Here is a 27,639-nt window from a genome sequence, read left to right as displayed (position 1 = left end):
AAAAAAAAGTCTTATTGCACACACATATACACATGTGCCTTCTGTATATAAAAAGAAAAGAATACTTTAGCTTGGAGCTGCAAGGCTGGACAGTCTTTGCAAGATACATCCTAGATGTATCTATTTATTTGTCAAGATTATGATACAAATTTTGACAATATCAGGTTGGAAGCATTGGGTAAATTGTTGTACCAATGTGTATCTTTCCTTTTTAAACTTGGGTTTATAACTTGAATCAAAATCAATGAGTCTTCATGTTCCCCCTATACATATCATATGATTTGAAAAGGGAAAGGATGGATGTCAAGATTTTAGTAAGCACATTATAGTGAACTGTTGTATCACATGCATTTTCCTCTATCATCAGTCATATACAACTCCAGTAAAATTAATGAGCCTTAGCTCAGGTTTATTTTCTTCCAACAAAATTGTTCGTCTAGGTGATGTGAATAATACTTCTACAAAATATAGCATTGCATAAATAAAGTATTTAAAAAGTCAAGATTTATATACAGATATATTTGTTAAATTAGAAAGTAAAACTCATTATGGATGCTCCTATTGCAAGAGAGAGAGAAAAAGCACACACAATTTTTGACAATCATTTCACAAGATTTAAAAATTCCACAGTTGTCAACCATTTTACAATAATCTGGACAGAACAGATGGAAAAAGACATAGTAATAGGCATGAAGAGCGGAACAAAACTGTATCACAATCTTCAAAGGAGGCTTCATGGCTACCATTGTGAAAAATCTTGTCTTGTTTTATCTGATACACATATTGTCCATATTAGTTTGATCAAAACCTTTCACCTCCTAAAGCACCCTATTAGTTTGCTTTGCAGATCAGGTTTAGGTGTGAAAAAATAAGTATGTCGGATATATTTTAAAAACATGTTGAAATCCTGTAGATCTCTGGCAAGAAAAAGCAATTCCTCATAATCTGTCCTCCAAGTCTCTTAATGTTAAGCCCTTCAAGCCATTTCATTACAAGTGATTAGAAGCATGCATTCTGTGAAATAGATAAATGACTAATAAAAACAGCAAGGATGTTGAAGAAAGTATGAAAACAAGAGACTTGGGGAAAGATGAGGATCTTATTATGCCACACGGTATGCTTTCAAAAGTGTGAATTCTTTCCTGTTTGTGCGTGCAGCCCAGATGAAAAGGGCAGCAGCCATGAACTGCAGAGGTGCTGAGACACAAGCCAGACAGAAGGACCAGCCAAACTGGCCTTGCACAGGAGGAGGAGGTAGTTTCTTATGGAGCAGCTCAATTCCAGCTACATAGCAGCCAACTGAACTCAGTGTGCACAAACCTGGTGAAAAATCAGCAAACAACAGTCAGACCACAGCAATGCCTTATATTGTTAAGACATCCATGTTTCAACACGGATGATGTTCCCCAACAGGACTCACCAGCTAGGAAGTGGAGAACTCCAGTGGCAATGGCAGGATAGAGGCTGTGGCAAGCACAAGCACAGACTCCAATAAGTGCCCCAAAACACATGAGTCCTAAACTGACAAAAGGCAGGAGAAACTGCAAGCGCCAGAGATCTAAAGGAAGTGGACAAATGAACATCATTAGGCTATGCTTATGATATAATACAGTAATATCAGAGAATTTTTGGTCTTCCAAGCTACCCTTCCTGCCCATTCAGCCTCATGTTTCCGCCCTATATCCTAATTCTGCCACAATACCCATGGTTAGGCTCCCCTTCATCCATCTCTTTGGGAAAGGTCAGGGAAGCTAAGCCAGCAAGCTATTGTTGCAAGGTGCCCTTTCTGCCCGCTCTTATCAAAATTGCCGGGAAAGGCTTCAAGCATAACCTGGGCCTTGAGTCCAATCCAGTTTCTCACTTTGCAACGGATGGTGTCTCGGTATAGAAGTGCTAGTACAATGTGTCATTTCTTGACAGAGTTTCAAAACTCTAACCTTTTTCTGCACTAAAATACTAAATAATATGGCATTATTTTGAAAATCTTAACCACTAACTACAAAACTACAATGTATGTCACGACACCTACAACTTCTTCAGATACCATTCGAAAGAATCCCAATTAAATGTATTTTTTCTGAAATGAAAAAAAAAGCCTAGATCTTATAGAAAAAGATATTAAAATCTTATGGGATTTTATCATGTGAGACTAAAATCACAAAAGTGAGATTGCTGAAAGTTTATGAGATTTGGTCATTTTCCTATATTTGGCCGTTTTAGAAAACATCAGACTATGTAATTCTACATATATTCATTTGTGGAAGCCTACTTGCCAAGGGACGCGGTGGCGCTGCGGGTTAAACCGCTGAGCTGCCGATCGGAAGGTCGGCGGTTCGAAACCGCGCGGCAGGGTGAGCTCCCGTTGCTCGTCCCGGCTCCTGCACACCAAGCAGTTCGAAAACATGCAAATGTGAGTAGATTAATTGGTACCGCTTCGGCGGGAAGGTAACGGCGTTCCGTGAGTCATGCCGGCCACATGACCACGGACGGGTCCTTAGGGACAACGCCGGCTCCAAGGCTTAGAAACGGAGATGAGCACCGCCCCCTAGAGTCGGACACGACTGGACTTTACGTCAAGGGAAACCTTTACCTTTACCTTTACTTGCCATTTACCTTTGCAAGAGACAAACATTTAAGCTATTTGTTTCCAATAAATGGAACCAAAAATACTTACAGGTTCGGTTCAGGTCAATGCCACTATTATGATTCCCAGGATCGTTGTATTTTTCCATGAATTGATCCGAAAGAGAAAAACTGACACACTTTGTGACCATCTCACCTTTCAGAATGAAATAAATATTTTTTATTAGGCTCTGATTTTTGCTTGATCGTCTTTCTTCATACATATTTATTAATCAGTAGATAAGGTCCTTTGTTCCTACTTCAAATGATCTTGAGTCATCATAAAGATAAACAGATTTGTAGGGAGGGCAATATTTTTCTATTGAGGCCTACAGTCCTTCAAGAGTAATACTGTATGTTTGGGGCAAATTTCAATTGGTGAGTTATGCTGAAGAAAACTGGTTGGGCCAAGAGCCACTCATTCTCTATTTTTCATATCTTCTTTTCATTCTTTGGGGCATTTGATTTTTCTTCTCTTTCTCTTTCTAGCATCCGTTTGATTCCCCCAGGAGATTGCCAGGGGCAGATGAATTTTACAAAGGATCTGAATTGATCACCTGAAAGCATTTGAAATCACACAAGAAGTCACTTGAAATGAGATTAAAGGACTTATGTGGCCCTAGAGTTGCAGATATATTTAACTCCTGCTTTAAGGTGTTGCAAGATTTTTGATTATGCTAATCAGGTAAACAAGAACACTCATCTGAAATTTCAGGATACAAGTGTTTACACAAACACAATGATTAAAAAAAAGTTCTAAATTCATTCAATTCAATTAATTGATTTAAATTAATTGAATTGAATGAATCCCCAAGCCAAACAGGATTCTCATTTGGCATTCCAAGGTTTTGTAGGCACTTACAACCTATTTCTATGCATATCTATTCAGAAATTGGATTTAAATAACAAAAAGAAATCCATTTTTTAATATACACATGATTTTTTAAAAAAATAATTTGGATTTTAGAATTTTCCTAAAATACTTTTGAAAAAATAAACCTAGGCCAATGTATCACAATGAATAATCTTAACTTCTCCATTATATTCTATGAACATGTTAATAACAGCACATGAAGTAAGAGACCTAATTGGCTCTGAAGGAGGTACAAATGTACATAACAGACAGTCAAGCCCTCACCTTTCTTATTTTAAAAGTTGCCAAGAGAAAGAAATCAGTGAAAGAACAGTAGACAGGTAAAGTAGTTGTGGGCAAGGAAGACGTCTCTGAATATAAAATGCAGGAGAAATGAAACAAGAATCAGTTGACTATACCCCTACGGTCCAAAAGAATACATTTCTTACCTTGAATATATCTACCATGGATTAAAAGAGGGAATCTATCATGGCAACAGACAATATACGAGGTTCTACCTTGGAAAATTTGAGTAAATAAGCCATGAATATAAAGGAAAAATATTTCAACAAAGAAATTCAAGACTTGGTTGTCTCAACAAAATAGCATCATGAGAATTACTTTTCCTTTGAAGATACATGTCTGAACATATAGGATCTTCAAATTTAGTTAACAGTCATACGATTAACTTTTTCATCTTCATAACTGTCTGTCTAACCTAGTCACAGCTTTTTGTTGGCTTCTCAACTTACTATCATTTTAATGCACTTCAGATAAAAGAGGCATATATTTCTATTACAAGTTTGTTTCTATCAGTGCACACAATGAGTAATACTAAATGAACAGCATGAAATTATTTAAATACATTGACCTATTTATTTTGGAGGATCTATTCCCAAAATACAAGATTTTGATTCTGTCCACCTGTACTATGGTTAATGTCCTACCATTAGCTGATAAGATAACAGAGTTCTAGTCACACCATGTATGTGAAAAAAAACTGCAAAAAGAAGTAAAAAGTGTTAGTTTAGAGAATAGGCAAAGATATGTTTAGAATAAGAACCAGTAAAGAATTCTCCAAATTCTCCTTTTATAGGATTAAGAACATTAATTTGACTGACATGATTGTTATTCTGAACAGGCTACAACCCAACAATAGAGAAGAGATCTCAGGGTAATTTTAAAAAGTATAGAAAAAAATCAGAAAAGTATGCCAAAATCTAGCACTGATGGATGGAGCAAAATCCAAATGATCCAGCTTGTGTGTCAAGAGAAGAATGGAGTATCTTCCTTTCTTAGATAAATTACACATCAGAATTGCACATACTATTTGAATACTGAAGATGTAGCAGCACTAGAAAACTGAAAAGAATTTCAAATTCAAATGGACAGCTTTATCACAAATAATACAGCAAATGTATCTAACAACAAAAGAAGAAAGTGAAGAAAGCTTCAAACTAATAACATATGGCAATGTTTATTTGATGCATTTAGAAAAAGATTTCAGTGTCTAGAAATGAAGACTAATTTTTTGAACTCCAAAATATTTCTGCAATAATGAGAAGAAACCAGGAGAAACCAATGTAACTCTCAGTTAAGATGCCAGATGGAATACAATGGATTGTTTTGAGCACTATGTCAAGAACTGGCCTAATCTGAAATCATGAAGAAATAGAATTGTCATAGACAAGTTTCTCACCACTGGACTTAAAAGAAATGATGAATTTATGTGGGCTATCCTAAAGTCTGTTTCCATAGACTTGAATAAAGTACTGAAAAATACCTGTTTTACTTCTGGTGGTGTTGAGGTTTGGAAGGAATTGACTGAAACCTTGAAAAGAGAAATGTAATTATAGAGTTAAATTATGGGCATTAAAAACAAACAAACAAACAAGCACTAGCTCCAGATCATTTTCTTGCCAATATTTCAATTCTTCCTACCAGGATCAATCCTTAACTGCTGAGAAGAGATGTTGACTATGATATGGGTACTCTGCAGTCATCTTCTGTAACAACTCACTTTAATGAATTTCAGGATTAAAGGTGACCTTGATCAGGTTTTAAAGAAAGCAATACCAGTGAGCTGGTAGGGGACATTTAATCATTTGGCTTCAAAGACTAATGGAATAATAATCCAGCTTTTAATAACAGTAGCTGCTTCTACAGATACAAAGAGAATTTTTATTTGCTGATAACTGAGAAAGTAAGAAAGCTTCTCTTTCTTTTCCAGACTATGAACAAGAAGACATAGATGAACACTAAGTTACTTACTGGCTGAACCAATGAATTAAGTTTCTCACAATGATTTAGCCAAGATAAATTTTATATTAAAAAAACTGTTCTCATATGTAACAAAAATAACTAATCCCCCCCAACAAAAAAGCATGAGGAAAATTTACTTCAATAAAAAGTGTACTGTACAATCTGAAAGCATGTTTGGGGATGCTGATTATTCTAGCACATCGTAGTAAGGTATTGTCAAAACCCCATAATTAATTAAACAGAAATTGGTTTACCTCCTAATGATATTATCAGTATGATCCATCTGTTTTGACAGGAAATAATCAAATCATGATTCTATGAGAGCCTGCTTGGTGTAGTAGTTAAGGAGCTGGACTGGCACCAGGGAGACCCTGGTTCAAGTCCACCTTCTGCTATGGAAGCTCATGGGTTGTCTTTGGGTCATTCCCTCTCTCACAACTCAACCTATTTCACAGAATAATTGTTGTGGGGAAAAAAATAGGAAGATGAAGATACATCATCATCAGCCCCTCAACAAAAGACAGAATAGAAAACAAAAGACAGAATAGACAACTAACAAATTAAAAAATGAATTTGCAATGAAGCCCCCACATCTATCAGAAAATTCCCTAATTGTTCTCAGATAATCTTATTTCTGAAATCACAGTGCTGCACAATATTAAGCATATTTAGGAGGAAGAGCCTTCTTAATAAGTTAGGTATTGAAGAAGTCATAAGTTACTATATAGCAATGCTTATGCAGAATACCCCTTCCCTTACAGCCCTGCTGGCTATGCAAACGTGACTTTTTCCTCAGGTTAAATGTCAATATTATCTCTATTGTGAAACATGGAAGAAGCATTGTAGGCATCCTGTTGAAAGGCTGACTTGTATTTAAAAAAACCATAAATGCAACATTTATATCTATCACATTATTCCCTAATGTAAGTATTCCCATTATACAAACTGCAGAAAAGGAGTGAAAAATATTAAGCCACAAAAATTAAGCAAGAAAAAATATATAGCTACATATAGTTTACACCAACACTACTCACTATACCTCTTCAAAAATTTCTAATGTCAAAACCAGCTTTGCTTTTACAAGGTCAATTCATTCATAAATCATTCTTTGTTCTTTAAACATCTGGCCTTGCTCTTTTCAAGGATGTCATCAATTCCATCCAACCATAAATTTTTCCGTCTTCCCCTTCCTCTCAACCCATTCACTTTTCTTATATACGTTCTGTGATTCAATCCTTGTTCATTTTGTCTATATGATCAAACCATTTCAATATGCTTCTTTCATACTCCACTCAGTTTTGCATTCACTCCATAATTATTAAAACCCATTCATTCTTTATTCTACTTCTTGTTTTACCCCACACACTTAAGCACTCCATTCCCAATGAATTTAACATTTTTATATTTCTTCTGACACACTGCTTTCACTTCCATATAACAAAGTAGGTCAAGCACACTCTTATCCAAAGCCACGTTTGCTGCTTTTGACAAACATTCTTCACAAAAGACTATCCAGGACCTTTCTAACATCATTTGCTCTTTCCTGAGTTGGGTTTCATAGCTTGGAAGAGCCAGCAGAATTCAGCTAATTAGCTGACTCCAGCTCAGACAAAGGGGCAATGTCCATCCTCTAAACTGGTCTGAATTCACACCTTCAGGAGAACTGTAGCTTCAGAAAGACAAGGAATATGCTGAATTAACCCAGTGAAAAAGCACTGATGAGCAGCTATTGATAGGGATCCCCTATATTCATTCTCTACTTTCCATTAACTTTTGGAGACTCTAATACCAGTTCTTGAGATCCAAAACTATTAAATGGAAAGGCACACCAGTCTGCCTTCCTTCCCGTCCCCCAATCTATTATTTTTCTTTAAATACAGCCTGACTTGTAAGCACCCTTTTTTTCTTCCTTATCCTTTCTTTTCCTCTGTTCCTTTTTTTAAATAAGAATTTTATTAAGTTTCAAACAAAGATGAAAGCTACAGAAAAACAAAAAACTACAAGAAAAAAAAAGAAAAAACTAAAAAAGTGTAGAAACACAAGAGAACTTTTTTTTCAAATTTAAAAAAGAGGTGACTTCCGACTTATAACAGCAAGGATATACAAAAATTTCCATAATCAATCCCTTAGTCTATATTAAACCAAAATCACATTATTTCTATAAATCATTCCATTGGCACATTGTAAAAATCACTAAATACAGTTACTCCCTTCCCTTATATTAAAAGAAAAAAAAATTATATAAACTTCCTTATCAACCTCCCCCCCAAAGATAACATTTATTTCCTTCCTACTACTACTCTATACAGTTGTCTACTATAATAAAGATCAAACTAAAAAACATATAAATTATCTGCCACTGTACTTGACAATGCAACAAATTTAATAATCTTAATCATATTAAACCCAAAACCATCCAAGTAGACATTTTTATTATACCTTAATCATTTTAATCCAAATCATTAAAGATAAATGAAATCAGCCAAACCCTAAAAGCAACCGAGATAAATATTCTTAAACCCTTATCCCACTTCAAAATAGACCAGAGCATTTATATATCCCCACAATGTGCACAGAGCTTTTCTCTTGAAAAAATCAAACAGCCCAAGTGCCCCCTCAAAAACTCCAACCTCTCTTCAGGAGACCTCCCATACATAATAACCCCTTTTCCATGGCGTTCCACCAGAAGATCAGTTACACTTGTGGCTTGCAACTCGATCTCTCCCTTAAATTTCTCCAACTCAACTATCTGATCTTCATCCAGCATTTCAACAGAAATCCTGATGTCACTCTTAGAAGAAACATTTGTCACTATTAAATTCCTCATTTTCATCTACAACATCCCCAACCAGATGACACATTTTAGACCTCAGATGTTCCACAATGTCCTGAATGCCTTGCAGAAAAACTTGGTAGGAGTCAGAAAGAATCTATTTAAAATCTTGGTGGAAGTCAGAGAAAGTCTGTTTAAAATCCTCCATGTCTCACGCAGTAGATTATGATGCCCCCGGGGAGCTTAACCAATGAAAGTCGAAGATATGAAAGAATTCTGGACTGTGTTTACACAAGTGAAAGTGAGATAGCAGACAGTTCCCCAGGGAAAATAGAAATAGAAAACTGACAGTTCAAAGCAGCCAATTCAACATGTAGGAAAATGCTAGTATCTTCGAATTTAGTATAAAAATAACAGGAAGACAATTATTTATTCTCAATCCTCCTTAATATTTGGAGGGAAAACAAAGTTCAAAACTTAAAAAGAATTTTTTAAAAAAATTAATCCCAAAAATAACAATAAGCACCAAGAAACCACGCTTCTCCTTGCTGTAGAAAGCCTCTCTTAGGGTACGCATACTTAAAAGAAATATAAATTGGGTGATTTAGAACTGGGGTGGCTGGTCTTAATGTCCCCTAAAGGCTACAGCATGGCTTGGAAAATGGTGACATCCCTGACTCCCAGCTAGCTCTTACCAAACGCAAATGCTCTTTGCGATCTTCTGGCTGCAAGCAGCCGTCCAGAGGGCAGATGGGGTGATTCCAGGTCTTTTCTTTTTTCTGGAAAACACTCCTGGGCTTCAGGAAAACCTGCCTGAGCCTGAAAAAAATGCTGCATTGTCAGTTCTGCCCACTGAGCCCGTGGGCACAGCTGTTCAGTCCGCCATGTCCCCACCAGAAGTCTTTTCCTCTCTGCTCCTTGTGAGGTTCCAGCCAACCTTTGACTCAGAACACAAAACACTTTCTGAGTCAGATGGGGAAACAGAAACTTACTGGTCAGAAACCAGGAAAGCGAAACCCAGAGATAACTCAGCGGCACGGGAGAATTCACAGACGCTGGTTGGTCAGTCTTCGGAGGATTTGAATCCTCCAATCAGCGTGTGAGAAAGACGTGCCGAACAGTGCGCGAAGGAGAAGGCAGCCCAATTGGCTGCAGAAGGTAATAGGCATGCAAAGGATCGGCAGGCACACGAAGAGCAAGCTGCCGGAGACAACCAATCCTTCAAGCTTACAGCCCTTGAGGAAGAGTCCTTAACTGTATTGGAAGCCTTGCCTGTAGCCAGAGTGGAATCAGCCCCAGTGTCTTCTACCTCCGAGGAACTGCTTTCTGTACAAACTGCTTCAGAGGCTCCTTTCCCTGCTGCCCCTGCCGAGCACAGTCTTGCGTCCGGCTCCAGACCTCACTGCCGCGTTCCAGCACGATCCAGGTTTGCATACAGCCTTGCTCCTAGCTCCCAGTTGTGCCTAGGGTTTCCAGTCCAGTTGTGCTTTAAGCCCCCAGCCCTGCCCAGGATCTCCAGTTCCATTTTATCGCGCTCTCAGCTTCCAGCCTTGCCCAGGATCTCCAGCGCAGTTTCATAGTGCTTCCAGCTTTGCCCAGGATCTCCAGCCCAGTTTCGTTGTGTTTCAGCTTCCAGCCTTGCCCAGGATCTCCAGTCCAGTCGTGTTCCAAGCTTCCAGTCTAGTCCAGAGTCTCCAGTCTAGTCGTGTTTCAAGCTCCCAGCCTAGTCAACAGCTTCCAGTCCAGTCCAGTTGTATTTCCAGCTCCCAGACTAGTCAAGAGCCTCCAGTCCAGTCTAGTCATGTTCCAAGCTTCCAGCCTAGTCAAGAGACTCCAGTCCAGCCTAGTCAAGAACCTCCAGTCCAACCTAGTTGTGTTCCAAGCTTCCAGCCTAGTCAAGAACCTCCAGTCCAGCTTAGTCATGTGCCAAGCTCCCAACCCAGCCTGGAATCTCCAGCTGAGTCCAGCCTTGCTTTGAGTTCTCAGCCTTGTTCTGAGTCTCCAGCCCAGCCTGAGTCACCGAGCCCAGTCCAGTGGGTCCGGTTTGGTCTTGCCCAGCTTCCTGGTGCCAGCCTAGTTCGAGTGGTGTTCCAGATCGCAGACATTCGTCTCCAGTTACAGTAGTGCCACGTGCCCCAGTTTCTCCCAGTTTTCCAGCTTCCATCAGTGAAGTCTGCTCCACTGTTTTAGCACAGTCTCCACCTGCAACCTTGATGGTTTCCTCATTGTTACCCAATTGGTCTTGATCAGAATCAGTCTACCTCTTGACTTAAGGACTTATTATTGTAAATAGTTATTTAATAAAGAGTGTTTTGATAATAAACCTGCCTGGCCACCTCATAGTCTGAACAGGACACTCCTGATCTGTCACATCTAGTCTAGCTTTTCAATCACCATTTGCCTTTTCCAGCCCTCAGAGAATAACAACTGTTTTTCAGAGGCCCTCAGAAATCTCCTTTGTTCAAGCCATAACACACTTCCACATACCTGTGTTGACTTTGATAGTGAATACCCAGCATTCTGTTCTTTAAATAAGTCAGGACCTCCCACACTCACACTTGATTATCATCCCTTTGATTGAAACACAGGTTCTAATTTCCCCTTCAAATGAACTGATAATCCTTGAAGTTCATATACATTTGCCACACACCAATATGAGGCTTTGGATTATTTTCCTCAATAAATCAATGAACAAGTATAATGTTTTTGGCTCCTTTGTTTAATTTGGTTCTCTGTCATGAGCACTGATGGTGAGCAGGAGGGGGCCCCTATCCAAGGAGGAAAACGCATGTGTAGTAGTGAGAATTTGAGCTGTCATTCAAAGAGACACAGAACAGACCAGCCTTGACTTTTGGGGTTTATCTGTATGGGTTTCTCATGCTTCTTCAGCTTGGTAGGATTTTCTGTCTAACGTAGCAGTAATAAAACACTAGAGACCTATTCCTCGTCTCGGCGTGGTTCCTGCTTGTTAGGACATTCTCTTTATCTGATTTTAGGACTTGTGTGGAGAACAGATCATATTTTAGGTCATATTTATGCAGAAATATTGAAAATTCAAAGGGGTTCACAAACTTAAGCACCACTGTATCTGATTAGTTGTCATTTATTTCCTCAGAACAAATCCAGTCTGATCAGGGTGAATTATGTTGACTAAAAGTCTATTTATCCTTTTTGCTGTAAATTGCCTGCAGCATTCACTCAATACAGAGATAGTTCTATAAAACAAAATGGATCGGGTCATTCTCCTCCTTATAAAGCAAATATAAGGGAGCCTCCTGCCATGAAGAAGAAAGTTAATAACAACCTGGCATTGTTATTAATTATCTGATTTAATGATTTATCTGATTTATCTGAGTTAATGATTTCATCACAATTTGACAGTCCTATAGTATATTGCAGAAAACCATTTGGTTCTAGAGATTTATTCAATTTTGACAGTCTTGCGTCCTTTATTTCATCTTCTGTAATTGGCTTGTTCAGTAATACCTTTTGCTGATCTGTTCATTTGTAATCTGTGTTGTCTCCAAATACTCTATCTTCTCCAAGCAATTTTTCTATTTCTTTAATTCATCTCCCCAAATCTTCTGGTATCCTTTGGAACCCTTTGAATTGTTTTTACGAAATTCTGTTTCTCCTATTTGCAATCTGGCCTCCATCTTCTGTCTGATAACCCTAGAGGTTCACATAGTTTTGCCACACACCAATATGAGGCTTTGGATTATTTTCCTTAATTCAAAGAATTTGGATTCTTTGTCTTGATATTCCACATCCTTGTCCTTAATGTTTATTCTGTTGTTCCAGCTTGGATGTCACAGCAGGTTTAATATAAACCTTAAATGAATCCAATTTAATTTTCAAATCTTGTTTTTGTTGAATCAGCTAATTATATTCTCTTCTGATTTAAAATTCCAAGGCAGGTTTTTGTTGTAACTTATGCAGTTCACTTTGGAGTAACTTTATAACACTTAGTTATAAAGTAATTTATAAATTTATAAAATAACACTTTGGATACTCTAACTTTCCATTGGAATATCATTATGAAAAGGACAAAACAAGATTGTCCCCTTTTTCCTTCTGTTTTTATTGGCATCAGAACAATTGGCAAGGAAAATACAAGACAGTAAAATTTCAGGAATAAAATGGAGCTACAAAAACAAAGTGGCATACTTAGAAATTTGATCAAATTTGAAATGTTTATATCAAAACCTCAGAACATCTGTTAGGGCTTATATATAAGCTGCTATTAAAATACGATTCAGAAACCGAACAAATCAAAGGCTACATTATTAAATGGGTGAAGAATTAAAATAGGACAACTGATTTGCAAAAAATGGGACTATCAGTATTCCCAAATACCACATTTACTGTGAATATTATATTCAGAGAAACCTGGTAGATTTTTTGGGTTATATTACTCCAATGTCAAATGTCAAAATGGCAAACACATATTCAAAAAATTGCTGGAAATGTAATAATCAGGTTGGATCATTCTTCTGTATCTGATGGCAATGTCACAAAGCTCAGCAATTCTGGAAGATGACTCATTAGAAGATGAAACAGATTTAAATAATACCTTTTGGTTCTTGCAAGGTGTTTTTCTGTTAAGTATCACTAAGCCTTATATTCCTACAAAGTATATAGTTTTATACATGATAACAGTTGCTGTTACTCTACACCTCCCACTGGACTGCAGTTACTTCCTTCATTAGAGGATAGGCAGATAGCTTTGGAAGTATGTATCAGTGTCAAAAATAACTTCATATCTAAAAAAAATAATACTGATACTAATATTAATATTAATCTATTTTGGAAACTGTTTACAAACTTTAATTTTGCACATTTTGACTTCTGCCACGCCTGAAGTTTGAATTTCTTTTAATATAAGATTTTAAAATACTAGATTCTGTTGACTGGCCATAAAGATACTGCTTCAGATTAATTAGAAACTTTTGCTAATTCTTAGTAATTTGACTGATAATTCTTATCTTGCTGTTTTTTTTAAGTGTTTTTAGTTTTTTTTTTTAGTTTTTAAAGCGCTAAACTGATGAATGATTTTCTCTATATCTGTTCTAATTCAATGCTACTGGTAAAAATATTGGTGGAGGATTTTTCTTTTTCTTTTAATTTCTAGAAAATTATTTGTAATTTTAATATTTTGTAAATCCTGAATGTATTCCTGTTTTCTTTTTTTCTGTCTTACAATGAAAGCTTTAAAAAGAAAAGCACTTGCCAAGTGTATGCATTAAACTCTCTTCCCTAAAAACTGGAGGAGGAAATGGGATTAATGTTAAAATAGTCCCAGTTCCCCATACTTTGCCTATTTTTTTCCAAAATAGAGATGCACTTAGGAGTAAAAAATACCTTAATGGAAGGAAGATACACTGTAGTATACACTGTGTGCACAATTATTAGGCAAGTGAGTATTTTGACCGTATCATCATTTTTATGCATATTTTCCACCTCCAAGCTGTATAAACCTGAATGCTTATTGGACATAAGCATATTAGGTGATGTGTATTTGTGTAATGAGGGAGGGTATGGCCTAAGGAGATCAACACCCTATATCAAGGTGTGCATAATTATTAGGCAGCTTCTTTTCCTCAGGCAAAATGGGCCAAAAAAGAGATTTAACTGACTCTGAAAAGTCAAAAATTGTAAAAAATTGTAAAAAGTCTTTCAGAGGGATGCAGCACTTTTGAAATTGCTAAGATATTGGGGCGTGACCACAGAATCATCAAACGTTTTGTTGCAAATAGTCAACAGGGTCTCAAGAAACGTGTTGAGAAAAAAAGACGCAAATTAACTGCCAAAGATTTGAGATGAATCAAACGTGAAGCTACCAGGAACCCATTATCCTCCAGTGCTGTCATATTCCAGAACTGCAACCTACCTGGAGTGCCCAGAAGTACAAGGTGTTTAGTGCTCAGAGACATGGCCAAGGTAAGGAAGGCTGAAACTTGACCACCACTGAACAAGACACATAAGTTGAAACAGCAAGACTGGGCCAAGATATATCTGAAGACAGATTTTTCAAAGGTTTTATGGACTGATGAGATGAGAGTGACTCTTGACGGACCAGATGGATGGGCCTGTGGCTGGATCAGTAACGGGCACAGAGCTCCACTTCGACTCAGATGCCAGCAGGGTGGAGGTGTGGTACTGGTATGGGCTGGTATTATTAAAGATGAGCTAGTTGGACCTTTTTGGGTTGAAGATGGACTCAAAATCAACTCCCAAACCTACTGCCAGTTTTTAGAAGACACTTTCTTCAAGCAGTGGTACAGGAAAAAGTCTGCATCTTTCAAGAAGACCATGATGTTTATGCAGGACAATGCTCCATCGCATGCATCGAAGTACTCCACTGAGTGGCCAGCCAGTAAAGGCCTCAAAGATGAAAGAATAATGACATGGCCCCCTTCCTCACCTGACCTAAACCCTATTGAGACCTTGTGGGCCCTTCTCAAACGGGAGATGTACGGTGAAGGAAAACAGTACACCTCTCTGAACAGTGTCTGGGAGGCTGTGGTTGCTGCTGCACAAAAAGTTGATCATCAACAGATCAAGAAACTGACAGACTCCATCAATGGAAGGCTTATGACTGTTATTGCAAAGAAGGGTGGCTATATTGGTCACTGATTTTTTGTTTGAAATGTCAGAAATGTTTATTTGTAAATTTTGAGTTATTATTCTCACTTTAACAGATGAAAATAAACAAGTGAGATGGGGGAATTTTCGTTTTTCATTTAGTTGCATAATAATTCTGCACACTAATAGTTGCCCAGTAATTGTGCACACATAGATATGCTCCTAAGAAAGCCAAAACCTCACTTTTACTTTCTTAAATATTCAGGTTTGAGGTTTATTAACATTTTGGATTGACCGAGAGCACTGTAGTTGTTCAATAATGAAATTCATCCTCAAAAATACAACTTGCCTAATAATTGTGCAAGCAGGGTAGAGGAAGATAGACCACATAGTCTCTTTAGTGCAAGCTTACCTGGTGAATTATACCAATGAGAGTTTTCAGACATTGTGATACACCTCCGCCATAGCCCAATGGTGCCATTCCATCGAAAGAGAGCTTCTGTGTAAGAGTTTTCATCTGCATTTTCACCAAAAAGTTCATCCCAAGTGGCTTTGCTTTCACTGTTATTTTCAGGAGGTGATGGGTTACGATACTCAAACCAAAAATCTGTGCCAATTGAGGCTGCCAGGTAGATGGTGGAGATAAGGCTGAGCACGCAGGCAATTACCAGAGCAGTAGCAAAACGGTTATCCATCATGGTATCTCAGCTACTGTTAACAAAAGAAAAAAAATCAAAACATATTTGCAACAATAACAACTGTACTTTAATGCATGACTGCTAGCAAGATATTCAGATCTTTCCAGTTATCCCTCTCTAAGATGATCTCCAAGGTAACTTTTAAATCTTACAACCCATGATGTTGTAATACTCCAAAAAGACAGCCACTCAAGCATCAAAAAGAGCACTGCAGCAGAAGAGGTAACAAATAATATTCTAGTAAAACAGTGCTAAAGCCCCCTCCGTGCACAGTCATTTCTGTCACTGAGCAAGCCCTGCTCAGCAAGAATTCTGCATAATAATACCATAATAAGAATTTTACAAAGCATGCATAACACACACTGGGCGGGGGGGAATATATCTGCCAAAAACACAAAAAAAGGGGAGGGCCAGGACCAAAAAAACCCTTAAATTAATAATAATTGAAATTCAAATTCAAATACTGAATAATAATTGAAGAAAGGGGAAGATAAGGCAGGACAGAGATGAGATGAGGAAAAAGGTGACTGAACAAGGAAAGAAAGAAAATACATGATCAAGAAAAGCCTTCAGGTAGAGGCTAAGCAACAATAATGGAAATGCAAATTTAATTTGAGAGTAAACTCACCTCCACCAGACTGGCAATGTGCAGTAGGTTTACTTGAAAAGCCTTAAGGGCTCCAAGCTGGTCTTTTCAGGTTTCGGGGGTCAAAATAGTCTCTCAAATACCTTATAAATCAGAGCTGACTCACATATTAATAGGGAGCCAAAAACTGTAGAGAGGGTAGGATTTATATATGTAATGAAACAAGAATGCTTCATTACATTGCAAAAGCATTTGCAGGTGTACCAAACAAACAAACAAACCCAATGCTTGAGACATCCAGATACCCAAGCGTGAAACACATGCCCTTAGCTGCATTTCAATCTACTCTCAGGTTGTTTGAACTGAGTGTGTTTAACACCTGTAATTTAAGTTTAAAAAATGTCCCACCAAATCATTTGCCACAAATTCAACCCATTCAGTATGATGTATTCTGCTGTGGTTGCTTGAGTTCAGAGAAAAGGGGGCTAAGACCATCTCCTGGTATTTAGCAGAGGCATCAAGAAATATTTTCCCATGCCGATGCCAAACCCAAACTTCTAGTCAGTCCACTCTTGGTACACATATACTTACCGTGCTCCTTCCTTTCTGATTAAGCAACAGTATGCAGAGTACAGAAAAGGAGTAAGAAATAGTATGTCAAAGAACTTAAAGGCATGAGAAAGGAAAAGGAAAAGGAAATATAGCCTAAATTAATTGATACCAACACAATATCTATCTTTGCAAACCATCCTTGCTTTCATCACATCCATATACCACAAACTGTTTCATACATTGTATTTTTGTCCCTTGAGCTTCTCACCTATCCATTTTTGAAGGGATCATCAACTCCACCCAACCGCAACTTTCTCAGTGTTCCCTTTCCCACGGGCGCATCCACTATTCTTTCATAGATTTGTTTTGCAATTCAATCCTGGGTCATTCTCTCCATATGATCAAACAACCTCAACATATTTCTTTCATAGTAGTAACTCACCTTTGCATCCAATATAAGTACATTCAACACCCTTTCATTCTTGACCCTCTCTCTTCTCATTTTACTACACACACTTAGCACCTCATATCCACTTCATTCAACTTAGTTTTAGGTTTCTCCTGACCTATTCAAGTCTTTCCTTCATATAAAAAGAGAACAAAAGCATAGTCTTAAACTGCTATTTTCACTTCTTTCAACATTCATTCTTCACAACAGACCATGTACTACACAATAACTTTCTATCAGCATTGTACATCTTAAGATTTCTCCATACATTTTCCCATCATTAGAAAACATTCTATCAAGAAACACAAAAGCATATATTTGCTCTACTTTTTTGCACTGTATATATAACTTGAAATTGTTTATTCCATTTCCCTGTCAAACACAATTCCCTTGATATTTTATGTAGTTGTTTTCAAATATATACTCTTTGTTGCATCACATTATGTATCTACCATTTACTGCAAATACTTTAGTTCTCAGCCAACATGACATTATCTATGTAAAAAGTGCATGCCCATCCGCGTCTCCAACCAATACAACTCGAACATGAGCACAACCGTATACATTTATTCATAAATACATTAAACAACCAAAGGGACATCCTATACCCTGTCTTACTCTACGTTCAGTACTGAGCTATTTGTTAAGCATTCTATTTATTCTCATACATGTTTTACTTCCATAATCGTAAAGGAAGTACCATATACTGCTTTTATTACATTTAGCAACTAATTTTCAACTCTATATTTAAACAAACTATTCCACAAAGCAAACTTAATTCACATTATACACTTTTTCTAAATCAACATATAAATTTTCATTCTCACATTTGTACATTTTTCAGTGAGCTGCTAAAGAGTAAAAATTTGTGCACATTTCCTGCACTTCCCAAATTTTGCTCAGTGACCCCTAAAGTAAGAATTTTGCCAAATACCCTTCCAAATACCCTCCTTAATAAACTAACCCCACCCAATTTTCTTTTCATGCTAGAGAGAAATAACAGCATTCTTCCAATCAAGCACAAATGCAGTCTTGACACACAGATTAAATGAGTCTCATGGCCAAACCACTTCCATATTTTAACATTTTTCCATTTATACCATCAACAACTATAGCTTTACCATTTTGCAACATTCTAACGTCAGTTTTTACTTCCTTTTCAATACCCTTTCCAGCATTCCTTGATTCCAATTCCATCCAAATCATCATTTCATCTCTTTTATTTTAAATTGCATTCACTTTAGCCTTTTTAACTCCCCCTCCAAATTTGCAGGCTTTGCATTTTCTCTCCCTCTTAAATCTTAACTACATTTTTTGCAGATACCTTTTTCTCTGTACATTATACAGCATCTTTCTTTTCTCATTTCTGCAGCTATCATTCTCTTCTGCATTTTTTCATCCACAGCCTTTCTCTTCTTCATCCTCCTTTTATACTTCATTTTGGCATTAATCAACACATACTTCTGGCATTTAGTATTATTTTCACTCCATTCTAGGCAGTTCTATATTACCTTCCTTTATATCCACTTTCCATTCACTCAGCTGGAAGATTAATCTACTTGTTTTATATAGGACTCATACTTTCTTTTCCTGCAGACATTCCACTTTTATTTTTGTTTCACTTCCTTCCTTTTCTTTCATGTCCTTTTTTTTCCTCACCATCGTTAGTCTCTCTTTGTATCCTTCCTCAATCTTTCATCACAATCAAATCAAACTTGCTTTTATATTTATATTCATCCCTTGTCACGTTAAGTGTGTGCATGTGTGCACATGCATACTCTTAGTAAATATATAATTAGTAAATATATAATTTAAATATACAAGGGAACAGTTCAGAATACTTGTTTCTTTTTTCAAAACATCAATACAAAAGAACCAGATCCTTCCCCCCCCCCCTCTTGTTATGTGAAAGGCTCAAAAAGAATCAGGCTGTTGGTTTCATCCACAGAAGAATGTGATTAGGATGGCCCATTTGTTATTGGAAGGCTTTTGCACTGTAGGAACAACACTTTGATCATATCACCAACTTAGGGCAGGGACTTTAAAGGGACGGAATGCAAAGTCCATTCACTTCTTTTTGTTGTTTCCTTTAAGCATACTATCTGTGGGAAATCACCACCTATCTTAGTAAAAAAAAATTATCTATCCTTAACTGTGGTATTTTTTTCAAGCCTTTTTTTTTTAGGAGGAGGAGGGAAGAGAATGGCAACCAGAATGCACCTTTTTATTGCTTCCATTTAATGCTCGGTTTTGCACTTTCTCCACGCAATCCCATTCCCACATCTCTGAAAATAATGAAGTGAAAGTTATAAGCAAGCATGTGCAAAATTGCACTGTAAAAAGATTACTGAATAGGAAATTTTAAAACACCTATTCAAGGGAGCCTTTAAGATTTCTAGGGGATCAAATAAATAAACTAATTGACAGATTGAGATGGCTAGAGAGAAACCCACAGGATCCATCCGGCTTCCGTAGAGATCTGTGACAACTCTGTCAGCAGTACGTGGTCCCGGTTTTCCTCCCCTTTAGCGATAGTGACTCCTATTAAAATATAGGGGTGCAGCACCTTCAGGGTCCCGTTTTAGTCAATCACATCCCCTGCAGTGGACCCAACCATCTTCTTCTACATTGTCCCCCGACTGTCTCATTCACAGATTCTCTCCCTGGAGTACCGGGGAAACAACCAGGGCTCGGTAGGGCCCAATTTTACTTACCTCCCATCGTTCTCCCGACTCGTTTCCACCACCCACCCCCAAGAGCAGCTCAGCCGGGAGAGCGGGAAGCGGCCTCTTCGCAGACGTTTATCCGCCCCTATGCCGCCAAGCTCCCTGGGAAATGTAGTTCGAATCTTGTCGACTGCCACGTTCCGAAGGGAAGGTGTCACGCTTACGTTCGCTCCCGACGAAGCAAGACATCGGTTTTATTTATTTATGAATGCATGCTTGCGTGCATTCCGTGCACTACACAATGTTGCTGTCAGGATTGTTAGATTCAAACGGAAGGGAAGGGACTTGCGGAAAGCAGTCAAGCTTCTCCTGGGGAGACGTGGGCATTGTCAATGTAAAATTAACTGTAAAACCTTAGATTTACAAATCGTGTAGCAGTTTTCCGTGTACATAATGTCTTTCAGTCATTTTCCACTTATCCATTTGGAATTGTCAGAGCCCGCACACGTATTCACAGGGCGGTTTCTTTTTGAATTGACATGTTAACCACCCATCCTTCAGCTGGAAGAAAACTATACTGGCAAGTACGGCTGCCCACAGCAAGCTAAGATTAGGTAAACCTAAAGACAGGAGCACAGGGACATTATGATGCAAATCCTGCCCTTACATACTTGCATCTTTACAAATATGCAACTTGGTTTTGCATCATGACGTCATGACACAAAATGATGTCATGACACTTGCTTCCCCGGGCCCCTGACAAAGATACTGTGCTGGCAGGAAATTAGCTATTCCCACTAACGATCCCTACCTTCCTCTTCCCACTCACTGCCAGTCACTTAACTTCTCTCCCAAGTAGTGGGTAAGACAGCCTTGATTTTACACCTTTCCGACTCTCCTGGGATGATTTCAGATCAAGAGGGAAAATCCTACTTGCATCTAACAATGGCACAAATCCTGGTGTTGCCTTTAAACTCAGGCAGTTTAACATAACATCTTTTTATTGCTATATCCCCATGATGTGGCCTTCATTGTATCAGCCCTGAGTATTTGCTATTGTGCTTTTAAGCCTCTTTTTTTTTCTTTTAAGAATTACTCTCCTATTCTTTGAAAGATTTGCAATTTAATTTGGGAAAGCATCATTCACATTTCCTTGGTTGGGTTAGTGATAGTAAATGGCAACACCAGTGTTGTTTTTGTTCATACCTCCAATTATTTTAACCCAGTTGATTCACTTGCATTTCTGAGCAAGTATGTGTGGTTCTTGTTGATATACATTGCAACCACTGCTCTCTTTTTGTTGTTTCTCCTTCTTTGAACAATTTGTATTCTTCAATTTATCCATTCCAATAACACAAGTCATCCAGCAGGTCTCATCTTTCCCTTCCACTACTAGTAATTCCAACTCATCTTGTTTATTTTTCATGCTGTGAGCATTAGTGTGTAGGCAATGGAGACTATAAACTTTATGACCAAAATTGTTCCTAATTTTTTAATTGTGTTGTTTAATAGACCTCACTACAGCAATACTTCCACCTCTTTTAACACTGCATAGGTCTTTATTTGAGGTCCTTGGTTGAACATTTTCATTGCAACCTCCACAAGATTCAGTGTAATGATCAACCTTGCTATGATCAAGCAAGTTTTTATTAGTTCTTAAATTCTCCTGCAAGTTATGGGAAGGCAGAATCTGGTTGAATGTTAGGAAAACCTTCCCAACACTAGGTTTAAAAGTGGAACCCATTAGATGGAGAGGTGATGCTGTAATTTGGATCCCTAAATGTAGCAAGGAGTTGGATTTAATGGCCCACATAGCCCTTCCCAGTTTAATGATTCCATAAAATGATCAAAATTTATCTAATAGGATGGGCGACATGAAGATGGAGTTAATCTGGAATTTAAATTTAAAATTAAAAGTTAAAGATAATCTCTTATATGAGTATGCATAATTCTAAAGAAAAAATTTGTATATGTATACCTGTGAGAAACAGCCTACAGGACTAACTTAAATGGTACTAATAAAATTACTCAATGGGAGTATAGAAAATGTATCTAGGATTGTGCCATGTGGTTCATTTCTGTTACTCACTGTTGATTATTTTTGCAATTCTTAGTGGCTCAGTAAGGTAGAATGGAAAAATAAATAAACAAATAAACAAATAAACAAAAGCATTTAGCTTTGTGTGGCAAACATGTTGAATATCTACTCCTGGCAAGCCATGCATATCCATCATGTCTTATATGAGAAGAATAATCAGAGTAATGAAAATATTGCTGCAATGAAGGTTTCTTTTGCGTTGTTATGCTTATCTTTTTTTGAGAATATGTTGCAATTCCTAGGTAGACTCAGTAAAGCACTAGGGCTGGAGTAAGCAAAACAAATGGGTCAATGAGACAAAATATTGCAGCATAGAATGTTCATATTCAGATTTCCAAATACTCAGTTCTATCCTACCATTCACTTTTCTTTTGGCGAATCCCACTGACTTTGGAAATAAATTAGGTAAAAGGGGTCAGGACTGTGTCTGTCTGTCCATCAATCAGTGCAAGGACTCTCCAAAAATGAAACTCCTGGCGTGCACATACACAGATGCAACACAAGGGAAGCACGTATGTCTGCTTATGCACCCACACGGAGAGTTACCGAGAAGATGATTGGTGGAGTGGTGGAGTGGTGCTCAAACAGGCAAGCTCAGAGAGCACCAAAGAGTCCACAGTTCAACCCTGAGCTACATATACAGTATTCTCTTCTATTAGAAGATTTCCCTGAATTTACTACTCTGTATCAGGAGTATTGTTTTCACTGTATAAATAGCAGAATTTTCTGCTGAAGATCAGACTGATAGAATTCCTATGCAAATGCTTACCCATTTTTATCATGCATAATTTTGCTCTAGAAACAATAAACAGTGCTGGGGATGGGGATTTCCATGAAACAAGTACCTTATCCTTAGCACTTAATCACTAAGTTAAATTTTTAAAGGCCAGCAATCCTAAGTGTGCTTACTTGAAAGAAAATCCATTTAAAATCAGTTGTAGTTACTTTAATGAAAACATTGGAGGGTTAAAATACAAAAAACAGTATAATAAATAGCAAACAGTGAAACGGGTTTCTAAGAAATAAACAAAGGCCATCAAGAACAAAAACATTGAAGCACAACCCAGGTTGGGGTTGTTGCTTATATTAGATCTCCTCTCAGGGATTTCTTTAAAATCCAGGTTTAATGGCTCTCCTAAAACACAATTGGGGGGAGGGGGGGCTAGGCTGATATGGGGTAGTAAGCTGTTCTAAAGAATGGGGGCTGTGACAGAGAAGGCTTGACTCCTTGTGTCCCATAGATGACAATCCCTAAGGGAAGGGACCTGAAATTTAGAAGAATGACCCTGTTGTTCCATCTACCACTTGGCTAATTGGCTAAGATGGAGCTGCATTAGCTGATGGATAGATCCCCCACTCGAAAACCTCATTGACTCGATCTACCCATTGGCTAACATAGAGTTGTGTTAGTCTATGTTAGTCCCAAAATTCTGTCAGTCTGAAGCAAACATGAGATGCTTTCTTGGGGATGAGATGATGAAAGCTAGCCACCATAGCTGCTTTTATTCATTTGCCCATGGCTTGTTTCAACCTGTCTCTCTGCTTGGGGCTGGTGGGAGGAGCATATTTTTAGGACTATGTTCCTTCATATGCTGTGACTCACTTAAACCAGCCCTGGAGAGACTTTATGAAAACAAAGTGAATAACAGTAATTTATATCATAATAGCAAACAAACAAACAAACAAAAAATGATAGTTTCTGCTAGAAAATCTATGTTAAACTAAAGTACTTTGGAATCATAGCAGAAATAACAAGTCTGTGAAAGTCAAGTCAGAAAGCAAAAAAAATAAATGCTCCTCATCAAGCATTGTGTGGTTAAACATTCTATGGGAATTTACTGCAGTATTGAAATTAATTTTAAAGGCAAACTGAAATATGAATATCTTGGTCAGCAAAACTTGGGGAAATGAAAGAAAACATTGGGCAAACATTACTTTAAAAAAACAGGTCCCCTGACAAGTTCACCTGTTTATTGCTTCTACCAAACAACCACAAACCACACATCTTTGAAACAAAAAGTTAAGGTTCAGGAAGCCACCTCCCATTCTTTGTTCCCCACTTAAGTGGCTTTGCAGTCATTGCTATCTGGATGGAATTGAAGGAAAGAACAGAACCGTTTATTGCACCAAAAATAAAGAGTTTAGATACTCCTTCACCAACTGGCTGATAAATCATTTCTGAAATGGAGGAAACAACTCTCAGCTATGATTACTTCTATTCTCTTAGCCCAGATGCTCCTGAAGAAGATTGCCAAACTCTGAAGCTGCCTTATATGGAAATTTTTGTGAGTGTTCTTTATATTGCTATTTTTCTTGTGGGGACTGCTGGCAATGGCCTTCTGATAGGAATACTAATCTTCAAACAACATGTCTGGAGACTAACTGATACCTTCATTGTCAACTTGGCAATTTCTGATTTTAGTTTTCTTATCACATTGCCTTTCTGGGTGGATAAGGAGCTAGCCTCTGGACTTTGGAGATCCGGCTCTGTTCTGTGCAAAGGCAGTTCCTACATTATCTCAGTCAACATGTACTGCAGCATCTTTCTTCTGACTTGGATGAGTGGTGACCGGTACCTGACCATAATGCACCCATCAATGGCCAGGAAAATCAGAACAAAGCATTATCCTATCTTTGTTTGCATCAGTGTTTGGATAGTATCCTGCCTGTTAGGGTTGCCTACTCTACAGTCCAGAGAGCTGAGAAGATACAACAACAATACATATTGTGTGGACAAGGAAACCCTATACAACAACTGGATTGGATCACTGCTGCTCCTAATTTTGGCTTTCTTTATCCCACTGTTCAGCATTTTAACATTGCATTATTCCATAATTAAAAAACTCTATGTGCATTATCAGAAATTTGGGAAACATGACAAAAAACTGAGAAAATCCATCAAAATTGTCTTCATGGTAGCAGTTGTTTTTCTTTTCTCGTGGACCCCTTTCAACATTTTTAAGATCTTGGCGTTGACGTCTAGCATCCAGGAACTGAAGCAACCTTTCTGCCTTCACTATAAAATTGCCTATCTGGGCATGGAACTGGGTGGTCTACTTGCATTTACCAACAGCTGCACAAATCCTTTCATTTACTACTTCTTTGATGATTGCATCCGCAGGGCCATGATGCAAAGTATTCTTCCATGCAGGAAGGCCAAAAGACCTGGAAGCAGTTTTGCAAGCTTGGACACTTGTCTTAGGTCTTCAGAGAGTTCATTTCTCCCTGAAAATGTTGTTCTCAGGAAGAGAAGGAAGTCAGTATAATCCTGCAGGGAGTCACTATTCTGAAATACCCATAAAAAGGGGAAAATAGGAACATGAGGAAATGAAAATAAAGAATTAGGAAGGAATTGTGACTGGGTTGATTATTACATATTTCTCTGAATTACATGGAAAGCAAGATATGTGCCTGTAATTAGATACTTAATGAAAAAGTTAACTAGAATATATTCAAAAAATTATATATTCCTGAATGTTATTAGGTAATTACACCAAATGGTGTTCAAAACTAATATGAGCTAAAATAACAGAAATTGTTAGATCTATATCTTGGGAATTACAGAATATTTCAAGCTACTTAACAGCCATGCTTATTTAGACCTAGCTCATTTCCTTTTAAGGGAGGCCTGAAAAAAGATCTTATGATTATCTACATAGATTAGAATGCAAAGTTTAAAAATTATGCCTCTATTTCTGTTAATTTGAAACTATTCAAGCTTCTTCTAAAGTATATTCCTTTTTTTCTGATTTACATGTACACCTCTCTTACATTATGTAAAAGCTATTCCACTTTAAAAGATGGTGTTGTTGTAATTCTTCTAGAAATATTTGTTTTCTGATTGTCTTAATAAATATATGCATAACAAACTTTAACTAGGGCTCTTCCTGATGGCTACATTCACTGACATGGAACTCAGATCCTTGAGTTAGCAGAAAACTCTATTGGCATAAATTAAGCTGCACTCATGGCTTAACCCCATTCTGCCTGAGTGAGGGAGCCAGCAAGTAATGCTATCCTTACAGTTTTAATGTGGTACAGGTTAAGGAAAGCGATTGGTAAATTCCCTGGCTTTGTTTCCCCTCCCATCAATGTAACCTTGTCATTGGGAAAAACAGTCACCAATCACTTTCCTTAATGTCTGGAGCGGGTGGGGAGTCTACGCTGGTGTCTGACATGGAAGTCTTAGTTACTTTTTAAGTTGCTGGAGTGAAAGCAGGTCATAGGTGCAGCAGAGGTGGGATACACATCAAGGGTAATTCTTCCTACTTCATCCAGCACCCCTCTGTTATGCTTGTCAGTTGAGTCACTTCTGATTTAATTTGGTACTCATTTGCACTGTCGGGAATGGGTGTGTGTGATTGGACAGGAAATTGAACATCTCTCCTTCACAATTTGCTGCAAGTGGTGGTTCTGGCAGCAAGTGCCTTGGAGTCCAGTTTTGACCTCAAGGCTGGCAGCACCCAGAAGTAGCTCATGGAGTAGGCAAAATGACATAGACATAGGCAAAATGCTTCCCCCGCCCTATTAAAAACAGTAAGAAATAAGTCCATGTGAAATTATTTGTTGGCAGCAGCAGTGGAAAACCTGTGGTGCCTTCATTTGGAAGAGAACCAGCAACACAAAGTCGGTAGAATACTGCTCTTTAAATTTTGACCTACTATATTTTTGAAACATAATACAGGTAGTCCTCATTTAGCGACTGACTCACAGTTACAATGGTGATGAAAAAGTAACTTTGTGACCAATGCTTGCACTTAAAACCTTTGCAACATCTCTCTCAGTCATGTGTTCACCATTACAGCCAGTTAGTATGTGTTGTCCTGTGCCTGATCCATTTTTTCTCCCCCCCGAACCTCCCACTCACAGAGATTGCCTAAACAAGCGATCTCTTCCTGAGCTGCTTTTCTCCAGCACGTCCCTAAAAAGTGCTAACTGCAAGTTAACAAGCTCAAGTCTGTGACCTTACAGGTAGTCCCCACTTAACAACCATTTGTTCAGCGACGGTTTGAAATTATGACAGCACTGAAAAAATTGACTTATGACCTGTGCCCAAAATTACAACCATTGCAGCGCCCCCACAGTGACGTGATCAAAGTTTGGGCACTTGGCAGCCACCTGCAGTTATGACTGCAGGGTGCTTCAACTCTCCCACCCACCCATCTCACCCCAAATCTCTGCCCTTTTGGAAGCCCTGCACCCTGCCTTGTGGGGCGGCAAGAAGACACTGAACTGTGCGGCTCTGGGGCTGCAAGAAGCTCCTGAGCCACAGCAGAGCATGAAACTGCAACCACCCCAGCTCAGCCATACCCACCAACCCAGGAAGCTCCAGCTGCCCCAGCCCGCATTTGTTCACCCAACTGCCTTCTCTCCCAGTTCCCTGCACCAACCTTTTGCTATTTTCGCCCAGCTTCTGCAGGCGAAGCAGAAGCGCTTTGCTGCCTTTGCTGACTCCTTTTCGGATCCAGCTTCTCTGGGGAACGTTTCCTCCATGAG

At 38.1% G+C, this 27,639-nt stretch overlaps 2 protein-coding genes across 6 annotated transcripts; one reads left to right on the top strand and one right to left on the bottom strand.

Moving 5' to 3' along the window:
- Window positions 1-383: 383 nt before the first annotated feature.
- CLDND1 (claudin domain containing 1) lies at window positions 384-20,193 on the bottom strand. Of its 5 annotated transcripts, none has more exons than XM_063305668.1 (6): window positions 20,094-20,193; window positions 15,508-15,806; window positions 5,259-5,306; window positions 2,675-2,779; window positions 1,421-1,558; window positions 384-1,320 (listed from the first exon to the last, which is right to left on the bottom strand). In XM_063305668.1, the coding sequence occupies exons 2-6, from the start codon at window positions 15,791-15,793 to the stop codon at window positions 1,103-1,105; spliced, it is 795 nt and encodes a 264-aa protein (XP_063161738.1). In that variant the 5' UTR covers window positions 15,794-15,806; window positions 20,094-20,193; the 3' UTR covers window positions 384-1,102. The 5 variants fall into 5 exon arrangements, with proteins under 5 accessions (XP_063161738.1, XP_063161739.1, XP_063161741.1 ...); XM_063305669.1 differs by having other exon boundaries at window positions 15,508-15,803; window positions 20,094-20,190; XM_063305671.1 differs by lacking the exon at window positions 5,259-5,306.
- Window positions 20,194-24,206: 4,013 nt separating this feature from the next.
- On the top strand, window positions 24,207-25,913 carry GPR15 (G protein-coupled receptor 15). The gene has a single exon (XM_063305665.1). The coding sequence runs from the start codon at window positions 24,327-24,329 to the stop codon at window positions 25,407-25,409; it is 1,083 nt and encodes a 360-aa protein (XP_063161735.1). The 5' UTR covers window positions 24,207-24,326; the 3' UTR covers window positions 25,410-25,913.
- The last annotated feature ends 1,726 nt before the right edge of the window (window positions 25,914-27,639 follow it).

The sequence above is a fragment of the Candoia aspera genome, chromosome 5, assembly GCF_035149785.1.
Source record: "Candoia aspera isolate rCanAsp1 chromosome 5, rCanAsp1.hap2, whole genome shotgun sequence".
NCBI classification, from domain to species: Eukaryota; Metazoa; Chordata; class Lepidosauria; order Squamata; family Boidae; genus Candoia; species Candoia aspera.
The sequence above is the reverse complement of the archived record's forward strand: the minus strand, read 5'-3'. Positions and strand labels throughout refer to the sequence as shown.